The 16780-nt window shown below is 43.9% G+C and overlaps 1 protein-coding gene across 2 annotated transcripts in view; it reads left to right on the top strand.

Annotated features, from left to right (window-relative positions):
• The window catches only part of ARHGAP28 (Rho GTPase activating protein 28), a 185376-nt gene that overhangs the window by 100298 nt on the left and 68298 nt on the right, over positions 1 to 16780 (top strand). For both annotated transcript variants that reach the window (XM_068237204.1, XM_068237205.1), the window contains exons 3-4: positions 4874 to 5091; positions 10933 to 11020. In XM_068237204.1, the coding sequence (XP_068093305.1) occupies positions 4874 to 5091; positions 10933 to 11020 (306 nt within the window). The remainder of the gene's footprint in view (positions 1 to 4873; positions 5092 to 10932; positions 11021 to 16780) is intronic.

The following is a 16780-nucleotide window of genomic DNA, read 5'->3' as shown; positions in this document are numbered from 1 at the left end:
TTTAAGGTTAGTGGGCTCAGGCAAGGGATGACCCTAGGATAGGGTCACAAGGGAAAGGTTGGGAAAAGCTTGAGCGTCTCCTATGACTCCTAAAATGCGGTTTCCGCAATATTCTACACTGCCTATACCTAGTGCTTAAACAACTTAGAGCAGATTATAAGTGCTGAGGTTAAATGTACACCCAGCTTATTCAGTCTGCTAATGCAAACAGCAATGACAATGTGCACACATAACAACTACCAGGTCAGTTTAATGAATTATAAAGGACAAGAGCAAGTAAAGGTATTTTATATCACAGTGATTACTTATTAACTAAGAAGATAATCTGAGATTCTGATTCTGCCCTTCATGCTACAAAAAAATGCCTTTTCTAGAAGTGCATGTATAGCTAGGATTCTGGAGTATGTAAAAGGATGACGCAAACAGGAGAAAAGTGAGATTTAGATTTCCTTATCGCTAGTAGGTCCATTGATTCAGTGCTGTAGTCTACTGATGGAAAGGACGGAGCATATGCTGAAGGTGTGTATACAGATTTCTCTTTGAAGGATACACAGCTGCTGTGGAAGAGAGCCTTGCAAGTGTTTCTCTAATGCTGGGTACACACAATGCAATTTCCTGTCAGATCGACGGGTAATCTGACAGAACGTTGCATCATGTATACATGTCCAAATTGCTCCAGATCAATAGTGGGTTTGATTTTCTGATAATAACTTCCCCAAATTGATCCCATTATTGAGCCAATCAGACATGTCAGAAATAATGTGTAAGTTAAGTTCCTGCATAGGACGTACATGACCCCAGTACAGATGAACAGCATTTCCCGTGCAAACAGTGCTACTTGCCCTAAATGCAATCAACAAGACGGTACCTTTTTTCATGTATTTTGGCAATGCCCTGTCATCGCTACGTTGTGGACTGAAGTTTTCCAGATAATTAACGCCATTTTAAACGTCCAACTTGTTCCTGATCCCAAGTTGGCGCTCCTGGGGATACTGGGCGAAACCTCCCTCAATAAGCATGCTCAGTATTTAATCCAACTACTTACTTTTTATGGCCGCAAAGAAATACTAAGAGTATGGAAGGGCGCTGGGGGCCCCTCGATCAATCATTGGAAGAAAACAGTGAACCAATCTTTGACATTATATAAACTGACCTATTTGAGTATAAATTGTCCAAATAAATTTGAAAAAATTTGGTCTCCATGGACTGGTAATCCAGATATTACCTCTGACACTCCTTCCTAAGCTAAAGTAATAATCTTTAATATGAATAACTTTAATCTGGTTGTAATGCCTGGTGGTGTGGTGCTGGGGGGCGGGGGTGGAGGCGACCTAACTAACCTGTTCTTCCCTTCCTGTGTTTATCTTCTCTTCTCTCTTTTTAAGTTATATACCCTGCATTAATACAGAGGTTATAATTTGATGGACTATAATTAAGTTCGGACGAAGTATCTAATGCTCCTGATACAATTTGGGCTCCCTGGACTCTATGAACAATTCTTAAAAGAATCTCTAGGAAGGAGCCACTATGTACTAGAATATCCTGTACTATGATTTATGATATTGTTGACCTCTGATTGTGTCTAAGCTTAATTCTGTCCTGTTGTGGCCTCTCGGCACTGTTTTGTTGTATTAAAATCAATAAAATGATTTGTTAAAAAAAAAAGAAATAATGTGTGATTCCATCTATTGGACAGTAAGTTGCACCATGTGTATTAGGCTTAAGGGAAGCAGAGATATCAATAATGCAAAGCTGGGGGGTGTTGGATCGAGCCTGGCAGCTGGCTCTGGGGCACTGGGGGTGATTTGGTTGGAACAAGGTCCTCCAGCACCCAAGGCTGAGACACCAAAGTGTGCCCCTCCATCCATCCCTCCCACCCTAGCTGTCACACACTGATTGCTATTAGAGTAAGGGGCGCTCCAGGGGCCCAAACTTCCCCAACACCTTAATTTATTTATTTATTTATTGTATTTATAAAGCTCCAACATATTACGCAGCGCTGAGTTATCTGCCGTGCAGTTACTACCATGTATACCCTTTTCTTAATTATCTCTGCTTCAAACACAATAGGGGAATGCTAGCTGAGTGAGTTGTGTGCCCCCTCCTACACTGCGCCCCGGGGCCGGAGCCTCTCTCGCCTCTGCCACGGCTCAGCCCTGGGTTGGAAGGGGGTGTCAGGCGGTCCCCCTAGTTACTTTTTCCTCAGGGCCCCATTGTAGCTAGAACCGCCCCCTGACTACACACAGCACCTAGAAGCAGTCGAGCCTCTAGTTATTAATTACTGATGGTGATGAATCAGCCTCGCTGCTGTGGCAGCTGTCCCCTTGGGACTCAGGACTGCTTGTATTCTTGCTGTCTCTGGCATCCCTGGCTCTTACTCACCACCATTAGGATGTATGCATACAGTCTAATGATGTTTGTGCAGCCTTATGATCAGTTTCCCTGTGCCACAAACACAACATAATGCCCTAACCATTGCTGGACATGTACTGTATGTAAACTTTTGTCAAAGAATAAGATTCTAATGCAGTAAAGTTCTACATGGCTCATGTCCGTGAAAGCTAATCTTGTCAGTTCTGATAGTAATGTCAGAAACACCTGATCTGCTACATGCTTGTCAAGGGTCTATGGCTAAAAGTATTAGAGGCAGAGGATCAGCAAGACAGCCAGGCAACTGGTATTGCTTAAAAGGAAATAAATATGTCAGCTTCCACATCCCTCTCACTTCAGTTGTCCTTTAAAGCAGTGTTTCCCAACCAGTGTGCCGCGGCACACTAGTGTGCCGCGGCATGTTGCCCGGTGTGCCGTACAGGTCTGGCCTCTCACCAGACCTGTACCTACTTTAGGGTGCAGGAGGGGGGAAGTAGCGCTAGAAGGAGGGGCAGTGGAGGCAGCGGTGGGGAGGGGGGAAATATCCCCCCCCTCCCTCACCTGGGACCCCTCCTTCTGCCTCTCTCCCCCTCCGTTTAGCGGTGGCAAGTGCGGCTCGGCGGCGGGGAGGCATACGGAGAATTACTCACCACTTCCGCGTTTCAAGCGCCGGCAACGTCAAGTCGTCACACGTCTCCGCCTTCAATGCCGCCCACTGTTCTTCCTGATTAGCGGAAGCACAGTGGGCGGTATTGAAGGCGGAGATGTGTGACGACATGACGTTGCCGGCGCTTGGAACGCAGAAGTGGTGAGTAATTCTCCGTATGCCTCCCCGCCGCTGAGCCGCACTTGCCACCGCTAAACGGAGGGGAAGAGAGGCAGAAGGAGTGGTCCCAGGTGAGGGAGGGGGGGGGTATTTCCCCCCTCCCCACCGCTGCCTCCACTGCCCCTCCTTCTAGCGCTGCTTCCCCCCCTCCTGGGCATCTATACTGGGGGGAACTGTACTAGCTATACTGGGGGCAACTAAACTAGCTATACTGGGGGCAACGAAACTAGCTATACTGGGGGCAACGAAACTACCTACACTGGGGGGCAACTAAACTAGCTATACTGGGGGCAACTATACTAGCTATACTGGGCACTATACTGGGGCACTACCTACCTATACTGGGCACTATGCTAGCTATACTGGGCACTATGCTAGCTATACTGGGCACTATACTAGCTATCTGGGTACTATACTAGCTATACTGGGCACTTTACTGGCTATACTGGGGCACTACCTATCCATACTGGGACTATACTAGCTATACTGGGGCACTATACTAGCTATACTGGGGCACTATACTGGGGTAACTATACTAACCATACTGGGGCAACTAAACTCCCTATACTGGGGCAACTATGCTAGCTATGCAGCCCCCCCCCCCCCCCCATAGCACGGCACTGTCCACTAGGTCGCGCAAACACCCGCGCCGCCGCCCCCCAATCCCCCCCCCCCCCCCCCCCCCCGCCGCCGCCGTTCCCCGGAGAAAAATATGGTCAGAAAGTGTTCCCCGGCCCGGAAAAGGTTGGGAACCACTGCTTTAAAGAGACACTGAAGCAAAAAAAAAAATTATGATGTTATGATTTGTATGTGTAGTACAGCTAAGAAATAAAACATTAAGATCAGATACATCAGTCTAATTGTTTCCAGTACAGGAAGAGTTAAGAAACTCCAGTTGTTATCTCTATGCAAAAAAGCAATTAAGCTCGACTTTCAAAGTCGTGGAGAGGGCTGTTATCTGACTTTTATTATCTCAAGTGTTATTGAACTATTTACTTTTTCTCTGCCAGAGTAGAGGTCATTAGTTCACAGACTGCTCTGAAAGAATCATTTTGAATGCTGAGTGTTGTGTAATCTGCACATATTATAGAATGATGCAATTTTAGAAAAAACACTATATACCTGAAAATAAAAATATGAGAATATTTTCTTTGCTGCTAAACTTCTAGTAATTAATCATAGTACACAACCAATTCATTATATCATATTTTTTTTCTCGCTTCAGTGTCTCTTTAAATTACAAGCTGGCTTCTAATGTACAGTACATATTTTAATAATGACAATGGAAGATTCAGTATCATTTTTTTCTTACAAGCAGCACTGCTTTAAATTGTGTCTAGCAATTACAGTAAAATATGGGATTTATTATGCAAACAATGCCATGATGCCTTTTAAAAATAGCATTAAACACACTGAGCAATGGCAAAGAATCTCATTTCATATGCTGAGTCTCTGTGAATATACAGGCTTCCTTCTAACCATGCTGTTGGTATGTGCGTGCCTCATGCATGCAGAGTAACATAAACTGTGCTAGGATTGGAAAAGCATTTTAGTCATCTGTTTTGATATATTGGAGGAGTTACTGTCTCCCAGCCATCTAAAGCAATACTGAACAATTCTAAAAACAATCCATCTCTGTACGCACTTTCCAGTAAATTGTGGTGTGATGTTTTGCAGATGGAGAGCTGGAGGCAGAATGGTTACAAGAGGTGGGCCTCTCTACCCTCATCTCTGGCACTCATGAACACGACGGCCAGGCTTTGCTGTCCACACTGACTCGGGCCCAAGCAGCTGCTGTACAGAGGAGATACAACACTTACACTCAGACTATGAGAATAAAGAACAAGCACTCTGTGAGGGACGTACGGGACATATTTGGCATACATGAGTCTACAGTGAGTATAAGAAGATGATTTTATAGCAAGTAAATCTGATAACATTACAGCATGAAAACATGAAAAGGCTGAGTTAATGATGGCACCTTTAATATCTCTTAAGGGGTCCATACTCCTAACGATTTTCCCACCGATATTCAGCAGATCCGATCACTGTGATCAAATCTGCTGTGAAATTGTTGTGCAAACGCTGACAGAACCATAGATTTCCATCCGAAATCAACCGTTCCCATCGATTCGCGTTAATCCGTCCGTGCGGAAGTTTTTGGTAAATTACCGGTGAGTCGGGAGTGCGTCGATAGCGGCGTTCGAATGCCCGACGACCGACTCTAGCGGCAATACATTACCTGCTCTGGCCGGCGCGAGTCCCCCTCTGTCCCCGTGGCTTCTTCTCCGCGCTGGGTTCCGGACCGGCTGCATCTTAATTGAACTTCCTGTCCCAGCAGGAAGTTTAAACAGTAGAGCGCCCTCTACTGTTTAAGCTTCTCCGGACAGGCAGTTCAATGAAGCTGCAGAGGGTCAGGAACCCAGCGCGGAGAAGAAGCCGCGGGGACTGAGGGGGACTCGCGCCGGCCGGATCAGGTAATGTATGCGGGCGGGAAGGGGCAGCGGCAGCTTCACGGATTGTGATCGATTTCATGCGGAAATCGATTCACAATTTGTTTGCAGTAAAGGCAGCCATACGATCCCTCTCTGATCAGATTTGATCAGAGAGGGATCTATCTGTTGGTCGAATCTGAGGGCAAATCGACCAGTGTATGGCTACCTTAAGGGCTTGTCTGCATAGCCAGATGTGTAAGCACACTGCAAACACAAGCTTACATCATGTGTGGTCAGTAAGTTACTTAGATATGTCACTTATAAGGATATACTGTATACTTAGGCTGAGGATTACGGAAAAACATAAATGATTCAGCAGGATATGGACTGAGGGAGTAATCCCAAACCTTGGTTGAGAGAATCATAACCACTATGATAGCTTGCAGGGAGTTTTCTGTCCCCATTTGGGTCCAGGGCCCCAAAACTAAAATAATTTAAAATAGTTTAAAAGAGAGGTAGGTGCTGGCTTACCTCTCAGATGAATAAGGCAGTTTATCTCAGAAAATTTAGTTTGTTAGCACAAAACAATGACAACGCATTTTTCAGGGTTAAGTTCACTTCTTCAGGTCAATCACAAAGATAATGTGTGAGAAGGCTGGAGCAATCTAACACGAGGTTGCTCATGTTAGATTGCCTCATCCCCCTGGCACGGCTTTCTCCAGAGCAATCCATTAAATGCAACTAAATGAAATTAAAGATAGTTTTAACTTCCCCTTGATTTTATCCCAGCTACTATGGCAAATGACAGGGATGCAAAATGGTAGGACTGTACCTCTAGGACAGGGGTGTATAAACTATTTAGGCTAATGGCCCTGTTGCTGTTCTTGAGAGGGCTAGGGGGCCGAACTAGCTAAATTAAACACAATTTTGCTGATTTCCATTTGTTATATTATGCCTGTGACATGTTTTTCAAATATGTCCCCTGGAAATAACCCATATACCACCATGTACAGTTAGCTAGACAGCTGCTAATAAATGACTGTTACTGCTGCTGGTATAGTGGCGGCTGCTAATCAGTGGCTGCTACTGCTACAGTGATGGCTGGTAACCTACAGGCAAACAAAGGGGGAGGCATAGTGGCGACATATGGTGGCCCCTTCATGCGGCCCTGCAGCTATGGCCTGTGGACCGCATGGAATTAACAACTGTAGAGAGCATTGGGCCACCAGAAAAGGCTCAGCAGGACGCATTTGGCCCCTAGGCCTGACTTTGGACATGCCTCTTCATGTCCAAAGTCATTAAATTCATTAAATTCAGAATGACTGAATTTAATGAATGAATTCAGAATACAGTGGCAATGTAAAGTTCAGTCAGTTTCCAAACTCATTTTGTGTAAACAGGCTTACGAGGAAATCATCTGTGAATTGTGAGGGTGACGTAAAACACATTTATTATGTACCATTCATAACAAAATGTACAAAGTTCAGAAAGTAAAGAAAATAGTGTTAGAAGAAATCTGTCTCCTCTACTGCAGTTGGCTGTGTTGTGTTACATTGCAGGAAAGATACTCAGTCTGGCTACAAAAGGTCAGGAATTCCATAGGAAAATATATTTGTAAATGTAACAGGAAGCCTTGATAAAGCAGAGGAAGTTGAGTGAATGAGGCACGAGCGTAGCGTTCCTTCCTCCAGTGGTGTGCATGAAAGAAAAGCAAGCTCCTCAGAAATGTGAGGAGAGACAATATTATAATATTATTTTCACAGCTGAAGGAATGCCACTAACATCCTACAAATGCAAATCCTGACACAGCATAGCCTTGACATAGTCTACATGTAAACCTGATTTGAATGAGAAAAGATCTGACCCACATGACACACCTTTCCTGTCTCTAAGACACTTGAAGCACCGCTGTCTTCTATCAGTACCAAGTGCCCTAAGCCAATTTCTTGTTGCTCCCCTTTCATCCTTTCATGTGCAGCAGCCTCCTCACATTCCATATGCACCCCCCTCATCCATATGTAACATCGATGCACAGCTGCTCTTGTCTTTCATGTACAGCTCACTTGGGCAGGAGCACCGTCTTCCATGTGTTTTTGCCCATTTTCAGCCACACTTTTCAATTTGCAGCCTCCTCCTCCATATCCAGCTGCCCCTCTTCAATATCCATCCACCCCTGTGGAGTGCAGCCGCTAAAGTCCTGTGCCTTAGTTACCTTCCCAGAAATCCGGTCCTGATCACTACATGGTCAGTTTGATTAACTACTAAACTTTGGGGTGGTATCCAGGTGCCTTTATGCAAAGGTCCCCGTATGGAAAGTGTGTAGGACTTACAATTATGTCATTTTTCTCCATTCCTGTTTGTTTTGTTATCGAGACTATGGTTACCCAATATTCTTTGTATTCTTGCTTTATGTTGATTTTAGCATTCATGTCTCAAGTTAGCATTATCATTTCATTTTTGGGCTGGTTTCATAGACCTTCTTCAGCTTTTGGTAGGATTCTTTTTGTGTCTTCATGCTTATCCTCTGTAAGGTGATATACATTTACAATAGTCATATTATGAAGCGGAGATCTTATTTTGACCGTGCAGATTCTTTAATTTACACCTTGAAATATGTTATGTTGGATTTTATATTATTATTCACAATAAAAGCTACTCCAAGTTCTTTGTACACACTCTCTTTCCCACTGCATAGTATTTTGTGTGTTTTTATGCCTTTTCTAAAGTACTGAGCTTCTTGTAAATCTCAATAAGTTTGTGTGTTCCCTGGAAAATTGTGTTCTTGCATTTTATAATCCAATTGTAAATTCGGTTTTCTGTTGCTGAATATTTGACTCATTTATCATTAGCCTGCCCTGATTTCTGAGGCCTCACAAATGGTTTCATAGCAATTGTTTTTCTATGGGCACAGTTTGTTAGCCTACGGCCTAACTCCCAGACTTGGAGGACCAGAGACTCTTCGTTCGGGTTACCAAGCTACAGGCAATGGTTTCCGGTTAAAATGAATTGGGAACTTGCTTTAAACCTCCTATAGATCCTAATTTAAAATCTAGCTAGCAATATTTATGGGTGTGGAAGGATGGATGATACTACACAAAATCTACAGTTCCGCCAATGAAAATGTATCATGGAGAGTCAAAAACAACTATGAGCAGTACCAGCTATATATAGATCTCCCGTTTACAGAGTACAGTAGAGACCTCCTGGTTATCCAGAACTCATCTAACCAGCAGTCGCAACCAACCAGCAAAATCACCTGCAGTGGTGAAGGCCAACTTCTTACGCTTTTTGTGGGCTCTGCTTTCCTTAAGACTGGGTTTCACAGCTCCCCCAAGGTTAATATACTTTCAATTACAGTATTTTAACATTCATGGTATGTATGTAGATGAAGTTTGGTGAAATCCGCTCAAACTCCTACTACAAGGGCAGTGCAGGAACCAGGCGACTCAGACCCAAACAGTGAAGAAGAAGGAAGGAGTTCTGCACAACGTCCATTGCGAGTTATAGATCCACCTTTATTGAATCTGGTTAAAAACGTACAGCCAGGTAACCGACATGTTTCGGACTCACAATGTTCATTCATATATGTTTATAGGCTTGAGTATAGTTCTGTAGTAGCTGCGCTTATTCCTAACATTGAGTCTCATGCGATCAGAAAGCACACTTATCTGGCATCAGCTGGTCCCCGTCGGTGTCAGATAACCAAGACGGTACTGTAAATTAAGAACCAAAGACTGTTGTGGACAGGACTTGAACGATGAGTGAACAAGGAATACACAAATTAATCCTTTTAAGAAACGTTATTTACTTGATAGAAACCAAGTCATTAATTTTCACATATTGAAATGTGCCAAAAGTTATATTAGAGATTGTTAACTAACCACTGCACTGTGATATAAACGTTACACTCTACTGCAACTTAAATATTGACATAGCCACCTGTATTTCAGTCCTAAATTATCAAAGCATTTGCATTCAGGTCTATGACTCTTAGTACTGAGTAGAATCTATGTGAATATCTAGGGATATGGTAAGTATCCTATTCCATTCTCTTTCTGTAATGCTTTATCTGATCTTGAGTGTTGGTGGCTGCATCACTCTAGAGCAGCAAGAAGCCCTCTCTTACTGCATAAGACTTAAAGAGGAACTGTAACCAAGGATTGAACGTCATCCCAATCAGTAGCTGATACCCCTTTTTCCCACAAGAAATCTTTAGCTTTTCTTGAATAGATCGCCAGGGGGGTCTGTATGGATGACATAGGGGTGAAACTCCTCCCACACTGTGATATCAGGACCTAGGTCCTGACAGTTTCCTGTCTGTGAGCCTTTTTGCATTGTGGTAAATAACAGCTGTTTCCAACTGTCAAAAAAAAAAACAGTATCTCCCTCTTTACATATGTATATCTATTAAAAAAACAGCCTCTTGCATTGTTAGGGTGTGTGATTATAAATAATGGCAGTTGGTGCATTTCATTTTTCATGTCTGCCAGTAGTAAAGATTATTACATGCAGGCTGATTGTGGATCAAACAATATGAACCAATTACATGGTGAATACCAATCATTTCTTGATCTTTCTTCTATTTTTTTTAACTTCTCACAATGTATTGATTTATTTTTTCCCCTTTTCACTTTAAGGCAGATCTGAACAGGGTAAAAAGGAACTAATACGCAAAAGTGCATTAGATGCTGCCATACTTATCATTTACCTCTGCCAATATGCTGAATTGGTTCCCTAGATCCACTTGGTATCCACCAACTAATGCAGAGGGCAGGGAGGGAGGGCAGGGTTACAATTATCACAACGATCACAAATTGCCTCCAGCTCTTTGACTTACAATGTGCATACTGACATAATGGATGGTAACCTTACTCTTAGCACAAATTTCCCTGTGAGTTCAGATATGCATTAAGTTACAATTCATTCATATCCTTCCCCCCTTCCTTCTTCCACCCCTTTCCCCATGTCTTCTCTACAACATATCATGCAAAAATAAAACTTAGAGTGACAATCATCTGGTAAAGCCACCTGCTGTCAATGATGCTTTTTCATAGTCACATACATTTCCAAGAGAAAAGTAAGCGTCTGATAATCCTATAAGAAGCAATACTGGAAATTAATTCTCTCTCCTGTTATTGTTACCATGCAGTTATAGCTTATACATTGTACTAGAATGATGAATACACAGAACTGCTACAAGTATATCTCTTTTTGCATGTTTTTAGTTATTTATTTATTTGTTATATTTTTTCAGAAATGGTTTATATTTCCTAAAATGTCTTGCTCTTTATCTTATTTCAGCCTACATTTGAACCCTTACCAGTGTCTCCTCTTCCTTCAAACGGTGTCCAGATACCTATGAAAAAACCCATTTGGAAGCCTGTTACAAGTAGGTTAGAAATTAACTAAATGTTGTTACTGAATTTAGTAGTCAACTTCAAGGATTTAACTGGGAATACCGTGAACTGCCCATGGATTGGGCACTACATTAATATTAATGTATTAAAGTAATAATGGAAATAAATAAAGTAATAATGGAACTATAACGATCGGTGTAACACAGAGAGGATCTGATTACCGGTGATCTGCAGTATCACCAAGAATACAGATATATACCCGATTATTGATGATCTGCAATATCACCGATAATCAGATATATCTCTAACCTCTGGACACCTAAATAATATGAGTGTTTGGTGCAACAGTAATACTTTGAGGAGAGCCCCCGTATAGAGGGTGCAAGGCAGTAAGAGATACTGCCCAGAGAACAGGCTCCTTCCAATGGCCTGAAGCTCCCCAAGGGGAGGAGTCAGGCTGAGAGTGGGAAGGACCAGAGTGTGAGTGACACCAATGGTGGAGTGTCACTGACAGATCTGTGAACTATCTCCAAACAGAGGAGATAGTTCTCGAGGTCGGACAAGCCAGGTCGGCAACAGACAGACAGATCAGATACAGAGGAAAGAGACTGAAACGGAATCCTAAGGCAAGCAAGGTTTGGCAACGGGGTATCAGAAATAGCGAAGTACCAAATCAGAGATCAGAAGAGAGGTCAGGAAAAGCAGAAGTTCATAACAAATAATCAACAATTGTCTAGTCTAAAGGTGTGAGCTCCTTGATCATCAACACCCTGGAACTAGTCTGAAAATATAACAGGATGGTAAAGCTAATTCCTAGTCTTGGGTGTGAGCTCCGTAGTCATCAACACCCTGGAACTAGTCTGAAGAATAACACAGATAATATACAGTATTCCTAATCTGGGGTGTGAGGTCCATGATCATCAACACCCTGGAACTGGTCTAGAGAATAACACAGAATCTGACAAAAAGGTCTGAGTGCTTCCACGTAGTAATCGCAACGGCAGACAACCAGAGAATGACCAGCACCCAGTATATATAGCAAGGCATTCTCCAGCGCCTCCCCTAAGTTCTGGACCAATGGAAAGTGATGGAATTGTCAGCTGACCGGCTTGGTCAGCTGACTCCTTTCTGGCTGTAATAAAAGCTCTGCCTCTCGGCGCACGCGCACGTCCTTCTGAACCAGTGTGGACTATTAGTCCCAGCCACACCAGACCTGTGCTGTGAACCATCCACTGTGCTGAGCGCGGAACCAGCCGCACCACTATCACAGCATGTGGCGGTTCCTCCGCGTTCAGCCATACTGCCATATGTAGGCCTATGCGTGCAACCCGCCGTGTCGGACACGGAATCCGCCGCCTTGTTCTCAGGACATGCGGCGGTTTCTCCTCGTTCAGATGCAGGCCCATGCGCGCAATCTGCCGTGTTGGACGCGGAATTAGCCGCCTTGCTCTGAGCACCCGTGGCGGCTTTTCCGCGTTTTCTCACAGGAACAAAATGTTAATCTTTCACATTGCAGGTACAAGATCAGAGTAATAAAAGTAAAATCTTTTATAATTGCACTTATAGCATTTATGACCCTCAGTGTGGTGTACCATGGTTTTTAATGTGTAGCAAAGCCCAAGCTCGGGTACAAAATCAAATACTTACCGAAGTAGAGGGAAGCATCTAGATCAGGGGTGCTCAATAGGTCGATCGCGATCTACCGGTAGATCGCGACCGCCTGATGAGTAGATCGCAGCTGCCTGGCCGCGTCCTGTCAAAATCTGAAGATTTTGCTGCCGCTCGCATCAGGGAGAAGAGGGGAGAGGCGTGGCTAAAGGGGAGGCGCGGCTAGAGGGTAGAGGAGCTAAAGAGGAGACAAGTCTGCTCCCCTCCAGGCTGCTTGTGAGCCGTGCGTCTCTTCCCCTCCAGGCTGCCTGCGTGCGCAGCTTCTTCTCCCCCCTTGCTGCATGACATGTGAGGTAGTGTAATGTGGGCAAATAGCTTCAGGAGGATTCTGAAGCTATTTGCTATACTTATATATGTATGTCTGAAGGGGGAGAAAGATTGTGGACTGCCTAACTGACGGGATAGGAAGGGGGGATTCGTTATACTGTGAATGAAGGGGAGAAGGCTTTTGTAATGTATTCACTAGGCTTGATATGGGGGGGGGGGGTAGAATACTTTGACTGTCTATGAAAGTTGGGGGGGGTCGTAGATCTCGTGGCCGCAGCGGTTTTAAAAGTAGCTCGCGAGTCGAAAAAGTGTGGACACCCCTGTTCTAGATTCTAATGAGGCTTCCATTGGCATCCTCCAGTTGCCCATCGTTGAACGTGGACCCTCCAAAGATTACTGACAAGGTATTGTCGGTAATCTGATCAGGGCCACACTCCTCTTCAATACGTGCACTAGTGGCTCCATGCTACTGTGCAGACGTGGCAGTGCTTGTGTAACTGCAGCACAACTGCACTCGTACCAGCATAGGAGTGCGGCCCGATCAGCAGGAAGGTCCCGACGAGGGGCAGAGGACTTTGGCTCGGGTTCACATATATGCATATATTTTTGTCTTCTTTACTTTTATCTGAGTTGTCAAGATCAGACATTTGGAAGAATGATTAGAATTTAGTCTGTGCTTTGATACAAATGAAACTTAAAGGACTAACGAGGCAAAGACGGTAAAAAAAGTTAAATACCTCTTCAGTTTTATGACCCTTAGGGGAGGCCATCTGCCTCCCCCCTTCCATTCCGCCGCGTTTGTATAGCAATTCCCAGGCTCGTGGGGGTCCCGACCCGATCCCTCAGGTCATCCTCAGCTTCTCCACTAAAGATGGCCGCCAGGTCCGGCCACTGCTGCGCAGTTCTCACAGCCGCAAGTGTGGCTGCGCAACTCTAAGTTCTCCTCCAGCTCCGACTTCATTCCTGGCAGTCTCGCGTGCTTTATGTACGCGAGACTGCCGGTAATAAGGTCGGAGCTGGAGGAGGACTTAGAGCTGCGCAGCCGCACTTGCGGCTGTGAGAACTGCGCAGCTGATTCTGGGCCTGGCGTCCATCTTTAGTGGGGAAGCTGAGGATGACCCGAGGGATCGGGTCAGGACCCCCACGAGCCTGGGAATTGCTATAAAAACGCGGCAGAATGGAAGGGGGGATGCGGATGGTGTCCCCTAAGGGTCATAAAACTGAAGAGGTATTTAATTTTTTTTACCGTCTTCGCCTCGTAAGTCCTTTAAGGTAGCTAAGCACTTATAGATAGCCAACTAATGTGGCAAAATTATCAATTACCCCAATCAGAATCTTTTCAGAGCGGAATTGATTACTACCACACACAGAATATCAATATTCAATAGATTTCAATAGGAATTATGTTAAAAATCGATTGAACTGCAGCAATGCTGTATCTTTCAAATAAGATTATAAATGAGATGAAAAGATGTTAAAAACAAAGAATTCCAATACCTGTTCTAACTTGGGGAATACTTTTATTGAATGTTTTGGAATTAATCAGGCAACACATGTATAAATACATCAGAGGGCAATATGATAGCTTGGCGGATGAGCTTTTTGTCCCTAGGCCTTCTCAAAGGACTAGAGGACATGATCTGTGCATGGAGGAAAAACGTTTTAGCCATTTATTTAGGAAAGGGTTCTTTACAGTAAGAGTGATTAAGATGTGGAATGTATTGCCACAGGAAGTCGTTATGGCAAACTCTATACCTGCATTTAAAAGGGGCTTAGATGCTTTCCTTGCATTGAAAGACATCCATGGCTACAATTACTAGGTAATGCCTAATGATTTTGATCCAGGGATTTTATCTGATTGCCATCTGGAGTCGGGAAGGAATTTTTCCCTTTTGGGGCTAATTGGACCATGCCTTGTAAGGGTTTTTTCGCCTTGCTCTGGATCAACAGGGATATGTGAGGGAGCAGGCTGGAGTTTTACTTTGTACTAGTTGAACTCGATGGACGTATGTCTTTTTTCAACCAAAGTAACTATGTAACACATTTATATTTGGCTGAGAAAACACTGTTGATAACATTTTAATGCTAAAAAGTTTAAATGTCTATTATTTGTGTCTGCTTTTCAGCTGAATGAAGCAGATTTTACATCAGACTGTCATGGCTGCTGTTTAGTATACAGTCTTAAAAATGCAGTCCTTAAACTAAACATAGGTTTTTATGTTACTAATGTTCTATTTACCAATAGTACTGCACATATAATTCATAGGCCTGATCCAATTCACTTTTTCGCCTAAGTTTTCTACTAGGAGATCTTTTCCATCTTCTGTTTAAATAACTTTTCAGCACTCTGCAATTGAAAAAGTACCAAAATGTAGGTGAAAAAGTAATGTCAACATTATTCTGGGTATTTTCTTGCTTGCTGATGCCTTAAAAGGCATGTTATTGATAAGTGAAAATGTGAACATTTACCTAGAAGAAATCTTAGGAGAAAAAGTGAATTGGATCATGCCATATTATCTCACAAGTTTATTGTAACGATTGGTGTCAGCAACACAGATTTTCTGATTATTGGTGATCTGCAGTATCACCAATAATACAGATACTATACCTGATTATGTGGTGATCTGCAGAATCACCAAAAATTCAAGTATAGCAAGACACAGGGCAACCAATGTGGGATTGTGTTTTGGTGCAACAGTAATGAGATGAGGAGATCTCCCGAGGAGCGGGAGATTCAGATAATACTGCAGCCAAGGATCCCCTGAGGAGCAGGGGATTCAGACTGTACTGCAGCCAGTGGACACCTGAGGAGCAGGGACCACTTGACTGTGCTGCAAGGATGATCTCCTGAGGAGCAGGTGATTAAGACTACACTGCAGCCAGTGGACACCTAAAGAGCAGGGACCACTTGACTGTGCTGCAAGGATGATCACCTGAGGAGCAGGTGATTAAGACTACACTGCAGCCAAGGATCCCCTGAGGAGCAGGTGATTAAGACTATACTGCAGCTAGCGAACACTTGAGGAATAAGTGTTACAGACAGTGCTGCAAGGGCTGATCACCTAAGGAGTAGGTGACAGCTATTAAAGATTCCTCACTAATGGCAAGACCCACTAGTGAGGACAGGAAGGTCAGACAAGCAGAGTAGGCAACGTACGGACAGATAAAGTACAAAGAAAGAAGGCTGATTCAATGTTAGGTTCAGGCAGTGTCGGCAACAGTAATGAGATAGGCAGAGGTACCGAATCAGCAAACAGGAGAGTAGTCAAGGAAGCAGAAGGTCATAACAGATAAACAATAGCAATATAGCAATATCCTAGTCTAGGTGCGAAGTCCTTAGTTTCAACACCTGGGATCTAGACTAAGGTCTAATACACAGATAACACAATGCAATTAGTACTTTAAGCTATCAACGGAAACTGGCTAAGTGTGGATCCCCAGCTCCAGCTGGTTCTAGCACACTGTAGGATCTAACTTGGGTCTGAGCGCTAACACGTTAGCATTTGCAACAGCAGACGAGGAACAACTGACAAGCATGTCCTATATATACTGGGAGCACTCCTTAGCACCACCCCAGTCACTCAGCCAATCAGGATCAGTGTTGGAGTCAGCTAACCGGCTGATCAGCTGACTCCCCTTCTGCTTGCATAAAGGTCCTGTCTATGCGCGCGCGTGCGCATAGACCTCAGTCTATGTGCAATAAAAGGACCAGGCAAAGCAGCAGCATGTAACTGTGCGGCAGAGGCCGCCGGCTGATACGCGGAGATAGCCGCCATGCCGCTTGCCTCTACGGCGGTATCTCCGCTATCCTTTACATTTATTTTCAATTCAGGTTTGATTTAAAGGGCAACTGAAGT

This window comes from Hyperolius riggenbachi, chromosome 5 (assembly GCF_040937935.1).
Source record: "Hyperolius riggenbachi isolate aHypRig1 chromosome 5, aHypRig1.pri, whole genome shotgun sequence".
Lineage (NCBI taxonomy): Eukaryota > Metazoa > Chordata > Amphibia > Anura > Hyperoliidae > Hyperolius > Hyperolius riggenbachi.
Note: the sequence above shows the minus strand (reverse complement) of the source record. Positions and strands in the feature narration are given on the sequence as shown.